This window comes from Leptonychotes weddellii, chromosome 6, assembly GCF_054177405.1.
Source record: "Leptonychotes weddellii isolate Sample4059 chromosome 6, ASM5417740v2, whole genome shotgun sequence".
In the NCBI taxonomy this organism is placed as follows: Eukaryota; Metazoa; Chordata; class Mammalia; order Carnivora; family Phocidae; genus Leptonychotes; species Leptonychotes weddellii.
Genome location: NC_138374.1, coordinates 82,405,173 through 82,430,476, shown reverse-complemented (window position 1 = coordinate 82,430,476; position 25,304 = coordinate 82,405,173). Strand labels below are relative to the sequence as shown.

General features: G+C 37.3%; 1 protein-coding gene across 2 annotated transcripts in view; it reads right to left on the bottom strand.

The window, feature by feature from the left end:
• AKT3 (AKT serine/threonine kinase 3) overlaps positions 1-25,283 on the bottom strand; it is a 304,967-nt gene extending 279,684 nt beyond the window's left edge. Inside the window, exons 1-2 of one of the 2 annotated variants that reach the window (XM_081824493.1) lie at positions 25,026-25,283; positions 14,440-14,597 (exon numbers count right to left, since the gene is read on the bottom strand). In XM_081824493.1, the coding sequence (XP_081680619.1) occupies positions 14,440-14,485 (46 nt within the window). In that variant the 5' untranslated portion in view covers positions 14,486-14,597; positions 25,026-25,283. The remainder of the gene's footprint in view (positions 1-14,439; positions 14,598-25,025) is intronic. The other variant, XM_081824490.1, reaches the window with a different exon arrangement.
• Between the last annotated feature and the right edge of the window lie 21 nt (positions 25,284-25,304).

Genomic DNA, 25,304 nt, shown 5'->3' with positions numbered 1-25,304 from the left:
AATGAGAGAGACAGAGAGCACATGAGAGGGGGGGAGGGTCAGAGGGAGAAGCAGACTCCCTGCCGAGCAGGGAGCCCGATGCGGGACTCGATCCTGGGACTCCAGGATCATGACCTGAGCCGAAGGCAGTCGCTTAACCAACTGAGCCACCCAGGTGCCCCGACAGTGGTTATTTCTGAGAAGGAAATTGGGAGTGGAGGAATCATATCACACACTGCTTATTTATATACTGCTTGGATCTTTTACAAAAGGAATTAATGTATTATGTAGATAATACAAATGGTTTTAATCACAATGATGCTCAAAGAAAACAGGGCAAAAGTTTCTAAGTGTGACCTCGATGGCCTCCTTGGAAGGGAAAAGTCTGATATATTAAATTACAGAACAATTACAAAACTTTTACACGACAAAAACATAAAGTTAAAAGATATTCAAGCCAGGAAAATATTTGTAACAAAAAAATGATTAATAAAATAATGGTATCCTGAATATACAAAAAGCTCTTACAAATAAAAACATATAAAATGTGTAAAAACTGACTAAAGACCGCATATATAAAAATTGACTAAGGACAGAAACAAGCAATTCATTTAAAGAAAAAATGGCTAAAAGCACTAACAACAAAGTTAAACCTCAGTAACAAATAAATGTAAAATAAAGCAGCAATATGATGGCAAGAACTAAAAAGAATAAAACCCAGTGATAATTATGGCACGAGAAAGCAGAAACTTTTACATACCAGTGATAGGAATGTAAACTGGTAACATGCGGACTAGAAACTGGCATATGTAAATGATCTGCATAAACAACACATAATAAAAGTTCCTTTGAAAGTTAAAATTGAGAAAAGGACTGCAGCCTTGGATTGCAGTGATGGCCCTCCTATGATACATACTGTGGGAGCGAACAGTCCAGCTGTGCTCTTCTCTGCAATGACCACACCTACAGGATTATGTTCACTTCTGGGCACTGCATTTTTAAGAGAAACATTGACAAGCAGATATTTCCACAGTAGGACACCAAAATTATGTGTGAGGGCTAGAAACCATGTCATACAATGAACAAATGAAAGAAAAGAGAACATTTTGCTTTAAAAAAAAAGATTTTAGGGAAGATATCACAGCAATCCTGAAATATCTGAAGGCCTATCCTATGGAAAACAGAACTTGTTTTATATTGCTCAGGAGGGCAAAAGAAAGCCCACTAGTACTCGGAGCTGTTAAATAATGAAACAGTTATGCCTTACCTAGTGAGATTTTAATTATCCACAATATCAGAGATAAATGATCCATCAGAAACACAGTAGAAAAGATTCTTCTATGCTGTCTTGAACTCAGAAGTACTTTGCAGTTCTAAGAGTAAAATGTGGATAAATATTCCAGAACTATGACCACTACTCTACTCTCACTCTAGTGTCCAGAGTGCACCTACCTGCTTTGGATACCTTATATATTAATCCTTCCTAGGACAAACAGAATCCTGTGCAGCCACCTTGGCCAGGAAGAACCATTTGGTCATTTCTACCAATTCCTACCATTAGTTCCATTTTCCCTCACATAAAAGCTTGACAGATAAACATGATCTAGAATCCCAGCATTGCCCTTACCAAAACCCTATCCTAGATACAGGCTGCTTTCATAATCGTGATCTATTTTGTGTTCCCTGCCTTGCCTCTGCTGTCCCAATTCTAGTTCCTTGCCCTGAAATCCGTGACATACTGCTATTTGACCTTCTAAAACTGTTTTCTTCCTCATTCACTCAAAGACTAAGAGCCTACTATGTTCAAATTACCGGTAGACCCTAGATGCAAAATACAGTTGTTATTAGACACAGTTCCTGCGCTCGGGAAGCTGACAACGGACAAAGAGAAATAATGGAACTACATAAGAGCCCATATAATGCCACAAGAAAGCAAAGTGATATAATACTACAGACTAATCATTCCAACTTTGAAAGACTGTGTGATCTGAGAAAAAACAGAGATTATATTAGAATTTATAACTGAAGGACACAGAAGATTTTCATTGACAAAGACACAGGAAAAAAAATATGCCAAGTAAAAAAACAGGCATAACAACAACATACATAAAAGAAAACATGGTGGTAGGTACACAGTTAATCACATCAGTAAGATAAGTGATTGATTACAGAATGTGAACATATAATTAAAGAAACGTTTCTCTACGTCAAAGGAAATAAAAATAGTTTCTCCAAGGGAGGTAACGCAATAAGCTCCAGAGGAACGGCTTCCCTGCATTCCCCACTGGACACAGAGTGGTAAGTGATACGACTCAGGTAGCGTAAGGATTCCACCAGATGGAAGATACTCCCCTTTTTCTATTCTCACAGGGTTTTAAACTCTCCTCCTGTCCAACAGTTCTACGCCCCTCCCTCACCAGGTACTAATAAGAGACTTTTTAAAAAAGAATTAAAAAAAAAAAAAAAGAACTCCAATACCTGCCTGAGTGTCAGAAAGAAACAAAAGAAACAAAATATAAAGTGTTATAAAATTGGCAATAAAGAAATCTCAGCTACTGGTCCAGGCTAAGCCCCTAACTCAAAAACTTACCTGTTTTCTAATCTGGAAGATAAATGGGTATAAAATGAGATTACTTCTAAAGTCTCTTCTAGCTTATAATTCTATAAATTCACTCAAAAAAAAAGGTTCAGCTATGTTTCCAGGTGATAGGAACTCAACTGGTTGAAACCATCAGTTTCCTCAAATATAAATGGAGATGAAATTTCGACTTCACATAACTTGTTATGAGCAATTCCATGACAAAATTAAGTGAATTATAAAACTTAAACAAGTTTTTATATCCATACATTAAAGCATATACATACCAGAGTATAAGTCGGGTGACTTCTACTAGACTAATCCATCTTCCCACACATAAAATTATAAACTCTGTACAAAATATAAATAACAACTAGTTGAAGGCAGTGGAAAGCATCAAAAGCAAGCAAAAACTGGAGGGAAGTTGGCACCTGAAACAAGGAACTGCATTGGGTGAGATCTGCATTTATATGGCTTTCTGCTTGAGGGGCTCCCCAATTCCTTGCAATTAAGGTGGATACAATTCAGACAGAAAACTATAGTCTTGCTGGCTTAAGGAGTCAGATGCTGGAGTCAGAGATGCCAAAATGACTGGAAAGTAAGAGAGATATCCCACAAATAAGGGAGACACATGGGGCAGCCCAAAAACCTCCCTGTAAACTCAACCCAAATTCTGGCTAAACCTTGAGCTGTGCATGCATAGAAAAGACTCCAGTGAGCCTGAAAGCAAAAATCAAAAAGTGGAGAGAAGAGCTGAGATTTCAGCTTGCTCTTCACAATAGGTAAAATAAAGTGTTGAGTCTGAATAGAAGGACAGTACCAATTATCACAAAAAGTCTCTGGAGAAAACAACAGATCACAAATCTGTAAGTATATCATCACAATGAACTGAATGCAGCTGAAAATTACTAGACATATGAAGAAATGAGAAAGTAGGCAAAGAAAGAAAGCAGTCAACAGAAACGAACTCAGAAAATCCTAATGCTGGAGTCAGCAGACAAGGACATTAAAGCAACTATTATAAAAATATCCAAGGAGTTAACAGAAAATACAGTCATAGTAAATGAAGAAAGATGGCAGAGGAGTCAGGGAACTTAATAGCTTAACAGATTGTTCTACCTCTAGAGCTGAGAGAAAGAATATTGAAAAAAATTAACACAGCCTAATTGACCTGTGAGACATTGTCAAGTAGTCTTCACAGGTATAACCAGAGTCCCAGAAGCAGAGGAGAGAACAGGGTAGAAAAGGTTCTTTAGAAATAATGGCCAACACAACTTCCCAAGTTTGGTGAAAAACGTAAATTTATATATCAAAAAACAAACAAAAAAATCCAGTAAATCCAAAATGTGATACATAAAAGAAAACAACATGTAGGCACGTCACATTCAAACTGCTGAAAGCAAAGCTAGAAAAATCTTGAAAGCAGTCAAGGAAAATGACATGTTATATATAGGTAACAACACAAACAGCTGACTTCTCATCAAAAACAAGGGAAAGCAGAAGAAAATGAAATGACATCTTTAAAGTGATGAAGGAAACAAATTAAATCAGAATTCTATATACAATTAAAAAATCCTTCAAAAATGAAGGTGAAAACATTTTAAGACAGACAAAAATATGAGTGTACTATTCACCAACATATCTGCTCTTAAAGAAAGCTCTTCAGACTGAAGGAAAACATTATCAGATAGAAACTCAAGTCGATAGGAAGAAATAAACAGAAACACTGCAGGTAAGTATACGTAATAGACTGCATTTGTCCTGCTCTTCTTTAAAAGACACAAAAAAGACATAAAAAAACAAAAATTAAAATATTGTATCATAGTTTATAACATATTCATATCTAATATATATTAGAACAAGGCACTCAGGAGGAGTAAATATAACTATAGTATTTCAAGGATGTTATATTTTACATGAAGTAGTAAAATATTAACCCCATAAAGAATGTGATAAATTAGAGATGCATATTATAATCTCAATCTCAACCTCAACCTCAGCACAAGTGACATTTTGGAGTAGAAAATTTTTGTTTGGGAAGAACTGTCCTGTACATGGTAGAATATTTAGCAGCATCCCTGGCCTCCACCCACTAGATGCCAATAGCACACCCCCTCCAAGTCATGACAACCAAAAATGTCTCCAGACATTGTCAAGTGTTCCCTGGGGAGAAAAATAATCCTGGGTGAAAACCACTGCCCTCCAACAACCATTAAATAAAGAATGCAAGATTACAGAGCAGTTCAGTTTTTTCTATTATGGCCCATCTAACAAGACTAGACTTTTTTTTTTCTAACCACTCTAGCTTCCCATATGAAATTTTAACACCACAGATATATGTATATGTTTACATGTTTATATAATGTGTCCCATTGGAAAGGCACAAACAACTGTAATATCTACATTTTCTGCACAGAGGCATTAGATGAAATACTAAAAAAATTTCAATTAACCCAAGGGAAGGCCAAAAAATATATATATATATGTATAAATAACAAAACGGTAGACCTAAATTCAATCAAATCAACATCAATCATAGATTTGTTTTATATTTTAATAAGAGGTATCACTAACAAGCCAATAGCAGAGATAAAATGAGAAAGTAAAAAAATTCTAAACCCAAAATTTGCAGGAATATGGGAAGAAGGAAACTCAACCATATTAATAATTACCTTAACAAATATGAATGTTCTAAATATAAATGGTCTAAATTAAAGGGTAAAGACTGTCAAATGAGATTAAGAAAAAAAAAAACAGAACCAGACCCAAAAATATGCTGTGTACAAGAGAGGCATTTTAAATATAAAACACAGATAAGCTAAATGTAAAATAACAAATAATAATAATAAGTAAATAAATAAATGTAAAATAACATTTTAAGAAGATATAAGATGTAAACATTAATCAGAAAAAGTCTGGAGTGGTTATAATATTAATAACAGACACACTGAATTTCAAAACAAAGAGTATTACACCAAAAAAAAAAAAGATGGACATTTCATAAGCATAAAAGATATAATACATTAAGAAGATATAATCATTATAAATGTGAATGCATCTAGTAACAGAACTTCAAAATATATAAAGCAAATAGACAGAAAAAAGAAACAGGTAAATTCACAATCATAGTTGGAGATTTTACCTCTCTCTCAGTAATTGATAGAACTAAAGAAAAAAAAATCAGTAAAGTTAGAGAAGATATGACTCACTATAACCCATGCTGACCAGACATTTATAAAAAACTACACCCACAACAGCAGAAAAATCAATAGAGACCATATGGTGGACCATAAAAAAAATTTTTTTTAAATAACAAAAAATTCCAGATGACTGAAATTTTACATAGTATCTTCTGTAATTACAATCAAATAGAAAACTGAAATCAAAACACTAAGATATCTAAAAACTCCTATATCTTTTCAAAGTAAGCAACATTCTTCTAAATAACCCATGGTTCAAAGAGGAAATCACAAAGCAAGTTAGGAAACACTTTACACTAAATAATAATGAAAACACATTTCATCAAAACTTGTGGGGCATACTTAGGCAGTGAAGTAAGATAAATCCACAGATTTAAGCACTTATATTTAAAAAAAAAAAAGTTTAAAATCAATAATATAATATTTTACCTTAAGCCAGAAAAAAAGACAAGCAAAATAAAACAGTAATGAGCAAATGCAGTGAAATAAAAAAAAAAAGGACAAAGAAAACAAAGCAAAAATTTGGCTCCTTGAAAAGATTAGTGAAATGTATAAACTCCTAGTAAAACTGATCAAAGAGGAAAAAAAAAGAGGGAGAGAGAATTCAATAAAGGGATTATCATTACAGATCCTGTGAACACTTAAAGAATAAGGAAATATTAAGAGCAACTTTATGCCAAATATATCAACAGCTTAGGTGAAATGGACAAATTCCTAAAAAAAAAAAATCACAATTTGCCCAAACTGACACAAGATGAAACAAAAAATCTGAATAGACCTATATCTAGCTATTAATGAAATTGGATTTATTATCAGAAATCTCACCAAAAATGCTCCAACCCAAATGGTTTCACTGATGCATTTTACCAAACATGTTAAATTAGAGATAAACCCCATCTTATGTAAATTCCTTCAAAAATTAAGGAGAAGGGAATATTTCCCAACATATATATTTTAGGAGTCCTGCATAGCCATTATACGAAAACCTGAAATGAAAATGACAGACCAATGGAAATGCAAAAAAAAGATCCTTAACAAAATATTAGTATATCAAAACTGGTAAATTAAATATAATACATCATGACCAAATGGGATTTATTCTAGCCATGAAACTAATACACCATATTAAGAGAATAATGGGAAAAATCAAATAGCCTGAAATTTCAGTAGGTATGGGAAACTTTTTGAAAAAAGTGAACACCCACTCATGATAAAAACACTCAGCAAACTAGAATAGAAGGGAACTTTCTCAACCTGACTAAAGACAGCAATAGAAAACCCACAACTAACACAATAGTGATTATTACATAATATTATGATGATAATGGTAAAATAAATGCTTTCCCAATAACATGAGAAATAAGGCAGAAAGTCTACCCTCACCACTTTTACTCAAAACTGCACCTGAATTCCTAACCAGCGAAACAAGACCAGAAAAGTTAAAGGCATTAGAATTGCAAAGGAAGAAGCAGAACTGTGGCTCTTTGCAGATGACTTGACCATCTATGCAGAAAATTAGTAAAAAATTCATGTTAATAAAAGTAACTAACATGAATAAGTGAATTTAACAAGGTTGCAGGATACAAGGTCAATACACAAAACTCACTGCTTATTGGGAAGGGAGTGTGTGTGAGTGTGAGCGTGCATAACAGCAGCTCCAGTTCTTTCTTTTTTATGTATTTATTTTGAGAGAGAGAGTACGCGAGAACATGCAAGCAGGGGAGGGGCAGAGCAAAAAGGTAAGAGAGAATCTCAAGCAGACTCCCTGCCACGCACAGAGCCCAACTGGGAGCTCAGTCTCATGATCCTGAGATCATGACCTGAAAGGGAAACCAAGAGTCTGAGACTTAACCAAATGCGCCACAAGGCGCCCCTAGCAGCTCTCAATTCTATAACTCTAGAATGCATATGAAAGCTTATCATTTGATGGTTCTCTCCATTTGGTTTACTTGGTTAAAATTTCCAAAATAAATGTATTCAAATTATGAGAAAAATAAATTTCACATTTTTTAAGGGTTGGGGCCAGAGGGAAAGGGAGAGAGAGAATCTTAAGCAGTCTCCACACCCAGCATGGAGGCCACCTGGGACTTGATCTCACAACCCTGAGATCATGACCTGAGCTGAAATCAAGAGTCAGATGCTTAACCGACTGAATCACCCAGGCACCCCAAATTTCACATTATTGTAAATACATTAAATCTCAGAGTTCCAATGCCATTAGAAAATAAATTTAATTTTTTCAGGTTTATGCTCCATTTGTAACATCAATAGTAGAAATGAGCTTCTCTAATCTATCATGTGATTTATTCAGTCACTATCACAGCTCTTCACTTTCTATGGAAAATGCTTGCTGCTGAGTAGTAAACAGAAAATCATACTGTCATTTTCTATTTCCATAATCACTTGATAATTTATTTCAAAACTCACTTTGTGAATAAAACATGAACAAAAGCTACACAAGTATGTACAGAGTAAAGGAAAAGGTCCTTGGACTTGGATGAGCACCCAACAAATTGTGTATTTTGCTTTCCATACAGCTTAAAACTGACTAGGTCACAACAATCACACATTAAAATATAGCCCAGCTTACAATCTTCACATTACTAAAATATTCTGCATAGTGGCATTAAGATATTTTGAGAGAAAACTCATAGACTCATGAAGTTTTAGCTTGGAATTACCAAACACTAACATTCCGGTTCCTCTTAACAAATCCATTTCAAAGAATATAAAACAAATATCATTCCAAGGTCACAGTTTATGGATATCCTTGAACTGGAAACTATTAAGTACAAGGCAAACTAAGGGAACAAGTTCTTTGAAGGCACAAACTGGTTACATACACAGAACACAACATGAAAGTTCAATTTGTTAGATATTGAGGCAACAAAAAGTATAAGGAATCTGCAGCATTTTCATCAATTCAAATGTTTTTACTGATAAAACCTTACCTCTTAGATTTGTTACCAATTTCAAAACAGTAAGATTTGGAGTTGACTAACAATGCATTACAATTTTAACTTGTTTTTTGGGTTTTTTTAAAGATTTTATTTATTTATTTGACAGAGAGAGTGAGAGAGGGAACACAAGCAGGGACAGAGGGAGAGGGAGAAGCCGGCTTCCCGCCGAGCAGGGAGCCTGATGCGGGGCTCGATCCCAGGACCCTGGGATCATGACCCGAGCCAAAGGCAGACGCTTAATGACTGAGCCACCCAGGCACCCCACTTGTTATCAAAACACTGGCTCTCCACATTTATAAGAGACTACTTACCTTTTTAAGAAACAGTACTATTATGCAAACAGAATTTTATAAATTACAATCAGCCCTGGTTAATAGTATTTCAGTCTACTTAATTCTATAATTCAGACCTTTTTTTTTTTTCCCAAAGATTTTATTTATTTATTTGACAGAGAGACACAGCGAGAGAGGGAACACAAGCAGGGGGAGAGGGAGAAGCAGGCTTCCCACGGAGCAGGGAGCCCGATGTGGGGCTCAAGCCCAGGACCCCGGTATCATGACCCAAGCCGAAGGCAGACGCCCAAAGACTAAGCCACCCAGGCGCCCCTAATTTAGACCTTTTAAGCTGGCTAAACTTCCCACTTTATTAACGGGGTAAGTTTCTTCATAGCAAATATCACCACTAGCTGTAATGGGATAAAAAACCAAAAGAGAGCAAAACTTTTGACATCAACTTTAGAGATCTGCAGTCACCGACAGTATACCCAGGGCTGGTCTGTGAAAGAGATCATCTAACGAGCATCTAATATGTATGCAGATATGTCCTATGCTGATGTACAACCAAACTGTGAGGTTCTGTCCCAGGACCATCAAAGAGGAAAATGCAGGTGGCACTTGATTCCTTGTGTGCTACATGATGTTTTCTTTACTGTCATCTCTAACACCAACAACCTTATGTTAATGTGTTATCTCAATTAATACTTACATTTTGTAATTGCTCCAGAAAAGTACACAAAAAAAAAGGTTTCAGTATTGATATATATCACCAATCACCAAAGTTAGGAAAGCATTTGTCCCACACAGTACCATTAATTATTTTAAGTCTGTTTTTTTCCTTTTCCAGGATGATATTTACTGAAGAACAACTTATTTACATTGAAAGTACAAATAAAATGAGATTCAATCTGGATAGGAGCTAACAAGAACTGATTTATAAATACAAGTTTGAGGAAAAGGACTGATATTCAAAGTAAGGGCTAATATAACTTTTCTACTAATACTTTTATTAATAGTTTAAAAATACTCTATACAGGGGCACCTGGGTGGCTCAGTTGGTTAAGCAACTGCCTTCGGCTCAGGTCATGATCCTGGAGTCCCTGGATCGAGTCCCGCCTCGGGCTCCCTGCTCGGCGGGGAGCCTGCTTCTGCCTCTGACCCTCCCCCCTCTCATGTGCTCTCTCTCTCTCTCATTCTCTCTGTCTCAAATAAATAAAATCTTTAAAATAAATAAATAAATAAAAATAGAATTCAACTCAAAAAAAAAAAAAATACTCTATACATATTAGCTCGTACTGCTTACCACGGCACTGTGAGGTAAAGAAAGCAGATGTTATCACATTTATTTTCAAACAAGGACACCCAAGCTCAGGCGATGAAAATCTATCTGCCCAGGGTAAATAGGCAGCAAACAATAATGCTCTTTTAGAAGAAATTCTTTGAACCAAAATATGGCCAAACAACAAGAGACTACCTAATGAAATTTGCTTGACTAAAACACAAAGTTATTTTTAAAATCATACTGAAAATCTCTAAAGGAATAAATTAAGAATGGTGGAGAGAAAAAATGCCCAGTTTGGTTTCCCCTAATATTTCAACTAATGCTTTCAAGAGTCCAGTTAAAACTGCCATCACAAATCCTCAGTCAGTGAATCTAACTTGTCTTCAGCATAGGGAAAATACACAAATTGTACAAATAGATAGGAGACACGACCTGCAACCTCAGTCTTTCATTCACAAGTATAAACACATCCACAAAACCACCAGATACCTGAGGAATACTAACACCACCAAAAAAGAACCAAAATAAACAAACTGAAAAAGTTACTCAGAGGGGAGAAAAAACTTAAAAATAAAGTCTAGTTAGTGTCCTAAGATAAAAGATTGTATTATATCTGTAAAATAAGAGCTGGTGGCTATGAACTACAAAGAATTCCCAGAAGTATAAAGTAATAGCTGAAACAGATAACTGTAAAGGGCTCAAAGAAAAAGTCAAGGAAATCTTCCAGAACAAGGCAAGTAAACAGACACGGAAGTGAAAGAAAAATCATACCAGAACACTGATATAGACGCTCTAGGGGTCAAAGCCATAAAAGAATACAGAGAACACAGAAGGGAAGAAATAATGAAAGAAATACAGAAGATTCCCTAGAACTGAAGACATATGCCTGTGTATCCGAAGGGTCACAAATGTTTTACAGGATGAGTTAAAAAGAACTACATCTCATCCTCCTTAAATTTCGTAACGTCAAGGATAAAGAGGCATGGACACAACAAGCTTCCAGAGAACAAAAACAGGTTACCTAGAAAGAAATTACTCCTATTAGCATTAAGCCTCTTATCAGTGAAACTGGTTACCAAAAGGTAATGGAATGCAACCTTCAAAATTCCAAAGGAAAACTGCTGCACAACTGAATTCTATACCCAGCTAAGGCATGTACTGGGTGTGAAAGTGAAAAGCACATTTTTTAATACTCTGTTGACAAGCAACCCCCCACATATTCTTTCTGAAAAAAGTACTCCAGGAAATTTAAAAAAAAAAAAATTACTTCTAGAACATTGTAAAATAAATCCAAAACAAATCTGTAAAATAAATCCAAAACAAATAGGGGAAAGACACAAGATCTAAGAAAGCAGAGAACGTGTCCAAGAATGCAATTAAATAACATGCTATTAGCTGAGCATCATACCCAGAAAAAAGTCGGTTCACAATAGAATGTCAACAAATACTATGATTAAAAAGCTGCATAACCAAGTGGTATGATAAAGAAGGCAGACACTCTTTAACCAACAGAGGGGCAACATGGCAACTGGAAAATCCAGGAAAAACTGGTACAGCCCAGGCTAGAAGCCAAACTAAAGTGCATCCTGATCTTGAACACCAGCATATGTTCTCCATGGCTCCACTGTGCCCATCATACTACTTTCTTAGCAGCAGGGAGTATTTACTTACCACAATATTGATTACTGCTTCTCCAAATCAACAAGTGAAACTGTGACAAACCTTGACAACATTAAATAAATGTTACAGTTGACACAACCTGGGAGGGGACCATGAGGTATTCAGGGGAAAGACTGTGAGGGGTACTAATTTTTCTCAACTCATAAAGTGGCAAGTTTAGAGATAATGCCTAAGTACTTTCTAGAATTAAGAGTGCAAGTGTTGCAAGTGTAACCATGAAGCCCTCTCCCCTCCTTCAGGGAAGGAAGGAAGAGAACAGATATTATAAGTTAAATTCTTCATTTTTCACAATGGTGATAGACATATATTTGATTATTTAAGATTACTCAAATATAAAGTTTAGCATATTATACATAAAATTTAGATAATAATCACCAAAAAATTAAAAATAGAAAAGGTCTAAAATGGCTATATGCGAGAAACCAGTTTGAAGAAGTAGAGGGTAGAAAAGACTTTTATTTATCATTTTATACCTTTTTGTACTATTAACCAATGCAGGAAAAACACAGAGAAACTTTTGTCCATTTTTTCTTGTTTCTTTATCCCATGCATTATATACCAACCTTCTCTTACGGTATTTCAGACAAGACACAATTAATTAAACAAACTCAAGAACCACCCTAAATCTCTGGCAAAATTCGGTGACAGCAACAGTTTACACTGGTTTTAAAACTCTCAAAACATATCCACATCCATTATCTTACTTAATCCTCGCAATGGTCTTATGAGAGCAGATTTTAGAGCTTAATAAAGTATTACTCCAAAAGGTTTAAGTGATTTGCCATCCCAAAGAAAATAAGAAAGGTAGAATAAATGTAATAGGCAAGTTAAAAAATAAAGAAAAAATGCCTTCATACAGCAATGAAATCTGAAAAAGCCCTCTAACCTTGTAACAGACCATACAATAAATGAAACAACAGTACAATAGTTGGCTGAAACAGTTTTTATCATGAAACACACACTTACCATATGACCAGCAATCTCATTCCTAGGTTATCGCCCCAGAAAAAATGAAAACACATCACACCAAGATACGCACTCCCTTGCTCATAGCAGTTTTATTCATAATAGCCAGAAACTAGAAACTACAAATATCCATCAGCTGGTAAACAGATAAATTGTATCATGGCCAAACTACGGAATACACCTCAACAGTAAAGAAACAACCTAATGATATGCACAACAACATGGATGAATCCTTAAAGTATTACGCTATGTGAAAGTAACCAAACACAAAGGGCCGTCTGACTCTACTTATAAGACATATTAGAAAAGGAAGATTCCAGTGGTATCACATCAGTGGTTGTCAGCACTGAGGAAAGAGAACTGACTGCATCGGAGAATGAGGGCACTTTTGGGGTGACAGACATGTTTGATGTCATAACTGCAGTGCTTATTACACTACTGCATGAACGTAGCAAAATTCATCAAAGTATACACTTAAAATTGGTGAATTTTATTGTTCTGAAAATTATAACTCAATAAGGCTGATTTTTTAAAACTCAGTCATACATAATCCCATTTATCTTCTGACAACAGCTTTTCAAGCACAGGAATTAACTACAGACCCACAAGGAACAGTGAAATTACTATTTAAAAGGCAACTTTTAATCAGAAAATAGATACAGTACACAGGAACTTAAAAGTCCTGACAATGAAACAGTCCTCATTCTACTCAATTTGGCCACGTGGATAAACACTAGTTGCCTGGCAACTAGTCTACACTCCAGATTTCTTAATAAACATATTAACCACATTAGCAGGTGATCTCATAGAGGATAAACTAAGCTTTACATTGAAGAGTTCTTCCTTTAGTATTAAAAAAAGAATAATAATGCATTTGAATTATTTATCTAAAGTAGTAGGAGTGAACAAGTGAACAAGAAATACTAAAGCTAGATCATGAAAAATAAAAATATGAAATGAAACATACACACACACACACATACACACACAGACAACACAAAAACCCTTTCTTCATGTGGTCTTTTACCTTCAGACTCTCCTTAACTAACTTACAGGACTGCTGAAGCTATGAGATTATGGGTGAACTCTTTCCCTTTAAGCCTTAACCCCTCCCCTGCTACCACCCAAAATGGCTTAATATAAATTTACATGTCTTTAAATGCAGACAAGTTATAAACTTTTCTAGATATCAAATATCCGAAAGACATCTCTCTGAATTGTAGACTCTGTGGACACGGAAAAATACAACACGAACTTTCTGTAACATGCAAGCACACAACATACCAGGAGGCCAAGTCCTCGTAACAGTGATGATAAACTATCAAAATCAAGAATTACGAAGAATTCCTAAATAACAAGCAAATTCCTAACACGTAAGTTAGATATCATTTCTCTCTCACGGGACATGGTCTGTCCGTTGACTCTGTAACAGCTGTGGAACAAATGTCAACTTCCAGGACATCGCTGACCACGAGCACACTTACCACGCATGCGACTTTCGGCTTTGGTGAGTACTTACCCCTCTTCTGAACCCAGCCTTCTTTCACCACGGTAACATCGCTCATGATGGCTCCCCTCTGAGCCCCCAACGTGGAGAAATGCTACTTTGTGGTATCAGCTTTGGGGTTTGGATTCTCTGCTGCTGCTGCCCTTCCCACTCTCTAGTGATGACTCAGCCTGGAAGGAAGTATTGAAGAAAGAATTTCTTTTTTTTCCATTCTTGCAACTCACACAGCAATAACAAACAACTAATTCTTTGTAAATGTCTTCAACTGGCCTGACCTCACATAAAACTCTAACTCCTCAAACTGGGGAACTTATTTATTCAACAGTTCTATAATGAACAGGATTCCCTGGTCTTGTGACAGATTTCAAATGATAGTGAAACTTTTAACCTAAGAGGCTGTAACAAAAAAAGTCTTAAGAAAACCCCTGTCACACCTATACAAATAATACAGAAAATCTGTTTGGTGCTGTGTCAGAGGTGAAAAGGAAGAAAATGAAAGTTAGGTGAACTAAAAGTAAACTTTCGTGTATGTCTAGTTCCAAAATCTCTGTGGATTTAGGAATATTTATGGCAAAGCAATTGTGAATGTTTTTAATAGCTGTATTTTATGGAAAACACAATGTGCTAAGAAACCAGCACTTATGTATGCTTACTCTGCCCTATTCCAAGAAATATTTTAGACAATCAATGAATTAGATGACAATGAATTTTTGTTAAAATAAATAAAATAGTATAAATAATACAAAGTCAATGATTTTTTAAAATACACGAAGTGAAAAAGGAATATGAAAGTGGAAAAAAATATGGGATATCTAAGATGTGCCAAGAACAAGTGCTTACATCTATTATTCTCAGGTAATCCTCACAGTAAACCCAGGAGGGTACCATTAACTTCATTTCACAGATGAGTAAACTGAGGCTCACAGAGATTAAGGAGCGTGCCTGATTTCAACACAACTACTGAATGATGGAGCCCACATCTGAACCAGGCCATCTGACTCCAGAGCCTGCAGTCCTAACTCCAAAACTATACTGCCTTAAGATGGAAAGAAGCCAGAGTAGAAGTCTACATATTCGCAAAAGATGGGCCACAAATTTAGCAGGAAAGCTTTCAGGAAGCAGTGCAAATAAGGAAACGCAATTGGTTTCAATATTTACAGTATCCATAAATATTTTTTAAAAGAAAAAAAGAAGTTGCTTCAGAAGGAATACAATTTTTCCTGGAATAAAAATCTGAAATTTATCCCATGGGTCTTTGTAAGATACCTTGTAGTGTAATAAACAAAGTCCTCAAAAATATCCTTATATATACACTAATGAGTTTTGCAGGGCTATTTCTCACTGTCCCTCTCAACCTAAAAAGGAAAATGCCAAGATAAAACAGAGTTAAAAATATTTCCACAGAAAGGGACTAAAACATGTAGTCCAGGGTGCACTGGTCCAAAAACACACGCATAAATTTTAGATAACCAGAAAAATGGACGGATGGACTATGTAACTATACTATTTTCTCAAACTGGGTTTTGATAAATAGTGCATAGCAGCAAGTTCAAGGTTAGACTCCCTAGCTATTACTGGAACTGAATTATGGCTCATTTTCCAATGCAAATTAAGTAGAAAGCCTAATCATTTAGCAGTGAGGAATCAAGACTAACATTCTCTTAAGAAAGCCTGACAAAGTTTGTGTGACTGATCAGAAAACCATCCCTACACGGGCCCTCAGCACCTACAGGTAAGGCCAAGACTATCCTCAGAAGCAATGGGGTCTGCTACTGCAGTCTAAAGGGATACTAGAATCTGGATGTATTTTCCCAAAATATGTTTGAAAGAATACCAAGAGAAATTCCGGGGGTGGGGGGGGGGATGAAAAAAGAAAAAAAAATTCTTTGGTCAAATAAGTTTGGAAAAATTCTACAAACCATGTCTTTCCCTTAAAACATCACTATTAACCTATTAAAGATACAAAATATGTATAACCTTTTTTTATCTCAGCAAATCCTCAACTTACTGAACCCACAGGGCTCTTTTTTTTCTTCTTTAGTAATATGTACTGATATCCAGGCCTTTGTGAAATGGCCACATAACTCAAGGCAAGACTCATTTCACCACTAAAAATGGGCAAAAAAACAAAAACAAAAAACCTTCAGTAGAGAATCCAAACATTATTTTAATTTGATTTACAGAACTTCCTGAAAACTGGCTCCATAATACAGAACTAGGTAACTAAAAGGGTTAGATCCTTATGCTACATAATTATAAGGACATTAAATATTGGGAGCCCTAGTGCAAACCAATGACTTTAGAAGAGGTGCAAGTAGTCCTTCTCTTTGGTGGCACCCATAGGAAGGGGCCTCATCTCATTCAAGCCCTTCTTGGTTTTTGACTATAAAGTTGTATGATTTGGATTAAAAAAAATTCCTATCTTAATATTCTTGAGATTGGAAATGGAACAGATCAGGGATCAACATTTATTAATAACCAAAAAATAATACAATTCCAATAAACATATATAAAATATATTCCTTTCTATTAAAATAATCTGTATTACAACACATCTATATAGAACACTAAAAAAAAAGTATTTTCAAAATTCATTCCACTTTTTTAAGCCAACATTTCACTGTTGGGATCTCAAGGCAGGAAAGGACCTTCATTTTACAGTTGAGGAAACAGAGTCTAGATGGATAAAGCCACTTGCCCAAGGTCACATAGCTGCTTTCTGAGGGAACCAAGACCAGAGAACCAGGCATATTTTTATTTCCACTAGCATGACCCCTTCAGTACAAAACAACATACTGAGATATCCACATCAACCCAAATCAATGAATTTTGTTTTAAAATGAAACTGTTTCGGGGCGCCTAGGTGATGCAGTCTCTTGAGTGTCTGACTTTTGGTTTCCACTCAGGTCCTGATCTCAGGGTCTTGAGATCAGCCCCGTGCTCAGCAGAGTCTGCTTGAGATTCTCTCTCTCCCTCTCCCACTGCCCCTCCCCACTCTCAAATAAATTTTTTAAAAAATAAATAAAATGAAACTTTCAAAAAACTAAGTTTTTAGATAAAAATATTTATCAGTGCTCATATATTTAAAGTGCTGAAATGTATGTTAAATCAACAGGACAAAATTTATAATCGTCATCAGGACCAGTAAGCCCACTCATTATAGAAATGGCTTTATCCATTTGCATCTTAAACTGTTACCAAATTCTACCCATAATCATAATATTGAGCTTTAAAGTTGCTCCTGAGACTCTCAGCTAAAATGATACATTCTTTGAAAATAGCTTAAAAGACATTCAAAGTATACTACTCCAGACTTATGACCAATAGGCTAGAAATAAATGCTGTCTTGTGTGCGTAAACACAATGCTAGTGAGTCTTAAGCAATCCACCATATTCTTTAATTTCCCTACAGTGGCAACCCTCTTGTACCAAGTCATCTACGCTCTCCCACTCAGTGTTCCACGTTGCTAAAAACACTAATCTGCAAAATGATGAGCTGGTCATGAACTTCACCTCCTCCTACAGTCCCAATTTCTCCAGAAATATGTTCTATCCAATGAGCTCAGACAAAATTTGGTTTCTTTTTCTTTTAAGCCTATTGCATTAAATATTTTATTGCTGAATAATCTAATTTTGTCTATTCTTTAAAAAATGTCATACAAAATTCTTGGCAGATTCAATTTAGAATTTACACAAAGCAGTTACACTAAAGATACTTTCATTCAAAACTATTTGAGAATTTGATGATAACAGCATTTGAATATCACTTCACAATTTACAAAACATTTTCACATCGTGTACCTCATTCAATAGCATTACTATTTAGTAAAGCAATTTGACAGTGGCACATAAGATATGCCCAACAAATACAGAATAAATGAACGAGCGGATGAATGAAAGAGCAAAGATGTAGCTTTACATAACTAATAAAGAACACACTAGACAAACTGATATTGTAAGTCAACGGAGAGCAGTATTAAGTCATCTTAGAGGCAAACCTAAACTCAAATGTTATGAAAGCACCTACATAGAAGTAATTTAAATTACAATAACTATTCTTCCTTATTCATTAAAGTACATTTACTATAGACCTCCACTAATTGCGAGGACTGGCACACATTAAAATTATCCTCCTTTTCTCCACGTTTTTTGACACTTTTTGTTGAGAGGAGGTCAAGTTTCAACTCCCAAACAATTAAGCATCAACACTGCCCAAAATTATCTTTGTGGAAGGAAGGCAGAGAAAGAATGGCATTATTTTCTTAATGATAGTTTTAACAATTTTTAAAAGATATTTGTTTACTTAAGGCAACAAACCATTCAGTTTTAAGCAATAATCAGTTTTTCAAACGTCTTTCTAAAATATCATTTCAAGAAACATGTAACATATATATATGTAGTCAGTAAACAGGTATTGATTGCCTATTCTGTGACAAGGACCACACTGAGTATACAGGGAGGCAAGCAAAACAAAGTTTTTAAAAATCTTTTCCATGCAATAATTTATTATCAAAGTGCTTTCACATATTTGCGAATTTGACTCCAGAAACAAATCTGTACAGTAGCTACAGCATCTACAATTCTGAACCTAGGCAAACTGTGACCAACCAAAAATGCCATTATTCCCTTGCCATTACCATAACCAGATAGTGACAAGTAGCAAGTGTGACCTCCTGCAATTCAAGTCTTCTATCAGTTTGGTATGCTTTCTACCAAATAACCCAATAGGAACTCTCAGAAGTACGTATAACATTTGTGAATCGCTGCGAACATTTTTTCCTGTATGGAGTTCTTTTTCAAAAGTCCAGTAAACACAACGTTTTCAAATAAAAATCAAATATAACCACGGCATCACAAAGGAAATGACACCAACAGAAGACCAGAAGGTTAACAAAGTTAAAAGGCATGCCAGCAATTTTCTTTTTTACAAATTAGAACAAGATTCACAGGTTAGTAATTTCCTACATGTTAATTTCTAAGTTTAAAGCCACAATACTGTCCATAATACAACTTCCTCTAAACTATATCCTTGGCTGTAATTAATACTATGTAAAATATACTTGCCCTGAACCACAATTTTTTATATTCTTTAGCTATGCTTGGCCAAACTGAATTAATGAAGGACAACTAAAGTGCAAAGACAAGAGAATATTGCTACTTTGAAATACAAATGATTTTCAAGGGTAGCCATAATACATTGATTTCAAGAAATAGGTGAAACTAACATACGTCATAATAAATGCATAAGGTCATATAAAACTCTTTAAAGGATTTGAGGGAAAGGAAAAATACTGAAATGAAAGGGAAATTCAAGGCAAGTTGCCCTGCACTTCAAATAACTCTCAGCCAGTCTGTCCCTCTTAAGAGTTGTTATCCTGTTCATAAACCTGTCATATGGGGAAAGTGAGCCACACAAACTATGTATTTTGAATACCTTTCCTTTCTTCAGAGTACAGTAACTTTGTGGATTTTCTTAAAACTAATAGATATCTTCACTGTTTCACCCTACAGGAAAATACTTGAATAGGCAAGATGTCCAACTTTCACAAAAAATTTCAGTTCTTTCAACTTTGCAAACTTCGAAATATACATACAAAAATGGAGAGCATTTGCCCTTCTTCTCTACCTCAGTTTAGGGCATTTGAATGCCATTTCAACCAACATATCCATGAGTAACCAAAAAAAAAAAAAAAACTTGCGCTGGGTGCTGTATTTAATATTCTAACTTGAAACAACTAGGAAAATGCCTATTGGATTCCTCTGGTTCACCTAAACCACTGAACAAGCTATAGACAAATGAAATGATGCCCTACCTTTCTCATGTTTAGTGTGGTTTGTCTCTACGTGAAGGCATCTGTAATATAACAGGAACAGGTTGAGGGTTGCCACAAAGAATTTCAGTTGCACAGCTGGCCAAACTTTTCCAACACACATGTAAAATCCTTCTAAAATCTGCCTTGGGGACCTCCCTGACAATAAAATGAAAAAAAAAATCCGCACATATACACAAAATACAATTGATATATGGTCCATTAAATGTCAAGATCAGCTTGACGGATTTTACCCTGGATTAAACTGAGAGTTAACCCACAGGTATGGAATCCTTTAACAAAGCTCATCACCATGGTGCATCAGAAAGAGCATGGGGGGGGGGGCACGGTGCCTGGGTGGCTCAGTCGGTTAAGTGTCTGCCTTCCCCTCAGATCATGATCCCAGGGACCAGCCCCGCGGGCTCCCTGCTCAGAGGGGAGTCTGCTTCTCCCTCTGCCTCTCCCATCCCCTGCCCCCCTACCTACCCACTGCTTGTGCTCTCTCTCTCACTCATTCTCTCTCTCAAATAAATTCTTTAAAAAAAAAAAAAGAAAAGAAAAAGAAAGAGCACCGGGCAGGCCCAAAAACTGGGGTCCCTATTCCCAACTCTGCCCCATCCGGAGTGACACTACATAAGATCCTTTAATTAATTCTCTGTGCTTCACTTTCCTTAGCCATAAAAATAAAAGTGTAGCATTAGACCAACTTAAATAGCTTCACAGCTCTTCCAGAGTTGATATTTATAATTCTTCAAGTTCAAATCTACCGAGTATCTACTTTGCTTATAGATGGCATCTCCAGTGACACCATCATGATTATACATAGTTCCTGTCGTCAAAAGTTTAATACATAGTTGGGAAGATGAAACATTCAAACATCAATCCCACTTAGACAAAATTTGAACTGAACTCCAATACTGGCAAATACCATCTTCCTGCCCTTCCCATCCCCTAGACTCCCAAACAGAGTCAGAGGCTTTCTTAATTAATATGAAAGAAAATTTCTCACTTGAAAGTCTTCTAGAGATTTCTTCTGGGAAATCATTTTACTTTTCCCTCTGAATATTAGCAAAATATACCCATTTCACATTTCACAAAATCTGAAATCTCTGCGGTTGGTGATAGAGTACTGAAAAGACAACTAAAAAGCAAATCTACAGGTCAAGAGACATATATTATCTATTAACTACTATTTGAAGGCTACCTGGCAAAGGAAACCTGTTTACATCTAAATGCCAAAAGACTATGGCACTACAATAACATATGTGAACAACTGAGGCATTGAACTTGGCCTCTGAAACAACTGAAATGAAAAAGAATGTTATGGATCTGTTGATATACTTTTTTACTCTATTAACGTGATTTCTATGGAAATTATTGTACTAAATTACTGAAACCGAGTATGTCACTGGGAAGTCTAATGAGAGGTACAAACAACTCAGGAGAAACGCTAAGGAAAAAAGTGTTTCAGAACGAGGACAGTCAAACAGAAATGGATTTTTATAATGCCGCGTTAATAAGTGTTTTCTCTTGTGAAAACCACTTTCAAAAGTAGCAGGGGCTGTTGTGAAGATTAAACCAATTGACACATGTTAAGCACCTAGAACAGCGCCTGGCACGTGGCAAGTGCTCACCAGGCACTGGCTGACATTGACCCTAAACCTGACCTAGCACTGTCATACATGAAAGACCATGATACAATTTTCAGTTAACATCAGATGATTCAGGGCTATCCTTCCAGTGAACTCTTCTACGGAAGAGTGCGTGCTGTAGAAAACAAGGATTCAGGATACCGATGCACGCTCCTGAAAGCTGGAGTTAAAAACAGAGCAGCTCAAATGATTTAATTACTCTAACACATATCTACAAAAATTCATTATGTGCAATAAAATGTATGTTAAGAAAAGCAAAAATGCCAGTCAAATTTTAAGATTGATTTGGTCAAAACAAATGAAATGGTTTATTTTTCTGTCTTGCATCTTATGGTATTCAAATATAAATTATTGTAAATTAAGTATTTTTTAATGCTTAAAACTTAATCACATTATAAAGACAAGATCCTATCAAATCATGCTAAAAATCCAATTAACATGAGTTAACAATAGTTGCCTTATCTTCTCAAGGGTGAATTCCTGAACTAAAAAAGTTTAACAACGAAGTGTAGTTATCTTTTCACAAAAATATGCAAAGTTCAAGCAAACTCTAAACTTCCACAGAAATAATTTATAAAAGAGGTTCCTCTTTTTAAAGAAAACCAAATAGTTGGAAATTTCCATCAAATTTTTAAGAAATAAAATCTCTTATATGTTTAAATCAAAAGCCAGAGTTTAAAAAAATCTTAAATCCCTACTTTGCACAAGATTCTATTATGCTAAGTACATTTGTCCTAGGATGTTTAACCAAAACATGTTTAGATTTGCAATGATTCTGAAAACAAATTCTCTTTCTAATGGTAGTAATCTTCTGAATGAAAAGTAAATAAAGTTTTTAAACTAGCTCCTGGCACACAGTTCACACTCAAATATTTGTTGGAAGGATGAATGAAATCTTATTTAAAATATTTTACAGCTATAAAATTACATAAACCAAAAAGTCTAAAGCTGAACCCTTAAGTACCTTCACATACACAACTGAAACTAAGAGTCAGTGTCAAACTAAAAATGAATTTTCAGTTGGAAAACAACTCACTAAAGTAATCCTTACAGGAAGACTAAGTGTAGGGGACAAAATGGATATAAATAACAGTTTCCTAGGTTTTTTTGTAGAATTACTTTAGATATTTTTTAAATGCTGTGGGAAAACCTACTACCGCAAACACCTACCACAAACATAACAACTGAAAACTATAGCTCTCCAGTCATCTAAATTCCAATGGTTTCTCATTCATGTGATATATGCATTCCCTCACTTTAAAATTAGAAGCTCAAGCCAATCAAAGATATCGGGGTCAACCCTACTGAGACAAACAAAAAGCAGATCTTCAAATACAGTCTCCTTGGTAAACTTTCAAAGTCAAGATTATGTGTTGGCAAAAGAAAAACAAAATAACTACAGTCCTGATATGTATCTTCCAAAGTATTGCACATTCACCTCAGAAAGCTAATAATTTACTAAGAATTAGATTTCTTAATAAAAAATACATTCCTGTCTCAGACAACCACTTCCTGAATGTATGTGTTGGTTTTAGACGACCATCTCCTGGAATACTCGTTTTCATTTGTACATATTTTGCAATATTTAAGTTTTCATTTGTACGTATTTTGCAATATTTAAGTTCTGAAAACAAATTTTCCTAAACCATGTTTATTGGACTCTTCTGGCTTTGGCTTTTTCAACTATTTCCTAACAATGTATAACCTAATTTAATGAGTCTCCACCAAAACCAAAACCTGGGGGGTTGTGTAGTAATTTAAAGCCTCCTAAAAGATATAACATGACCATGCCTTACCAAATATGGAACATATACCTAACTTGATGATTTGAAGAAGTTGGCAAGGTATTAAACTGCAAAAAGTCCATCATTTCACATGTTTTAGCTACAGGATGAACTAAAGTGTGAACATTTTCTTAATAGTACTACTTAATACAGATACATAGGTTTCGCTGTGAATTTTTATTTGAAAATGTAATCCATTATAAACTACTGGGCTCTCGACCAATTACCACACTGGTGAAATGAGTTGGTTTTATTTTCACAAGGTTCTCTTGATGCAAGAAATGGGAGCATCCTACCCTTGGCTTATGGGTAAGCCTTCAGAAGATAAACAGTCAATATCGGTATTGAAGACCCGGCCCCAAAGAGACTCAATCCAGCCTAAGGGAAGATCCCCGGGTAATCCCAAACAAGGAGTGACCCCCGCCTGGGAGTCAGGGTGAATAGGGCGACCAGCCAGGCTTCAACTTTGGGCTCTGAGGGCCCAGCCAGCATCATGGCTGATGCAGACCGATGCGGAGGAGGAGGAGGTGGACGAGGAAGAGGCTGGTTTGTTTACTTGCAGCCCGAGCCGCCGCCGCCGCCAGCAGCGACAGCATCACTGGATCCGCCAAACCCAGCATCTTCCGCACATTTCTATTCTTAGCACACAACTCCCAAGCGGATTAAAACCCCACTACTATTAAAAACACAGACGAGCACGTTACCCACCTCCCCCACACACACCCCCCCCCCCCCAGGGCCGCCTTTTCCTGCGCGCCGGCAGCCGGGAAGGGTGGGGAGGAAGGAGACCCCGGGGGACGCCGGTGCATCCTCGCCCGCACCCCACCCCGCGCGCGCAGACAGCCCCCGCGCCGGGGAGCGCGGCAGACGGTCCCCTCCCCCCAACCCAAACACGCCGGCACGGGCGCTCCCCGCGTTATATAAGCCCGCCGCCGCCCCCGCCCGGCCGGCGCCCCCTCCCCACGCCGCGCGGCCCGGGCCGGCGGGGAGCGGGAGCTGCGCAGGGACCGAAGGCGCCAGGGCCGGGGCAGCGCAGACGCGGCCGGTACCGCTAGGCCGGGAACACCCTTCCCGGCCCCCCGCGCGCCGCCGCCCCCCAGCTTCCCCCGGAAAGTGAAGGGGTGCCGGTGTCAGCGGCGCCGGGCATCCCCCGGCCTCCCCACCCACACCCACACCCGAGCCTCCGGTGACCCGGCCCCCGCCCACGCCCCCGGCGCGGTGACAACCCAGACGCCCCCGCCTCTCCCCGCCGCCGCCTCCCCCCACCCCGCCCGAGGGAGGCCCGGGGCCGGGGGCCCGGAGGGAGCGGAGGCCAGGCGGGGAGGGGGCGAGCGGGGGGCGGTGGCTGTTACCTGCAAAGGCGGCGGCGGCGGCGGCCCCGCAGCTGCTCGGGCGGCGGCGGAGGATGGAGCCGGGGGGGCGGGGGGAGGAGAGGGGGCGACTCGGGGGTCCCCCCTCCCTCCTCCTCCCCTCCTGTCCTCCCCCCACCCCGCAATGCCTCTGGCCCCCCTGGAGCCCGGTGCGGCCGGCGGGAGGGCAGACGAAGGCTGCAGGGGAGGGAGGAGGGAGCCGGCCGGGCCGGGCCGCGGAGCTGGAGCGGGAGGAGGCGGCGGCGGCGGCGGCGGCGGCGG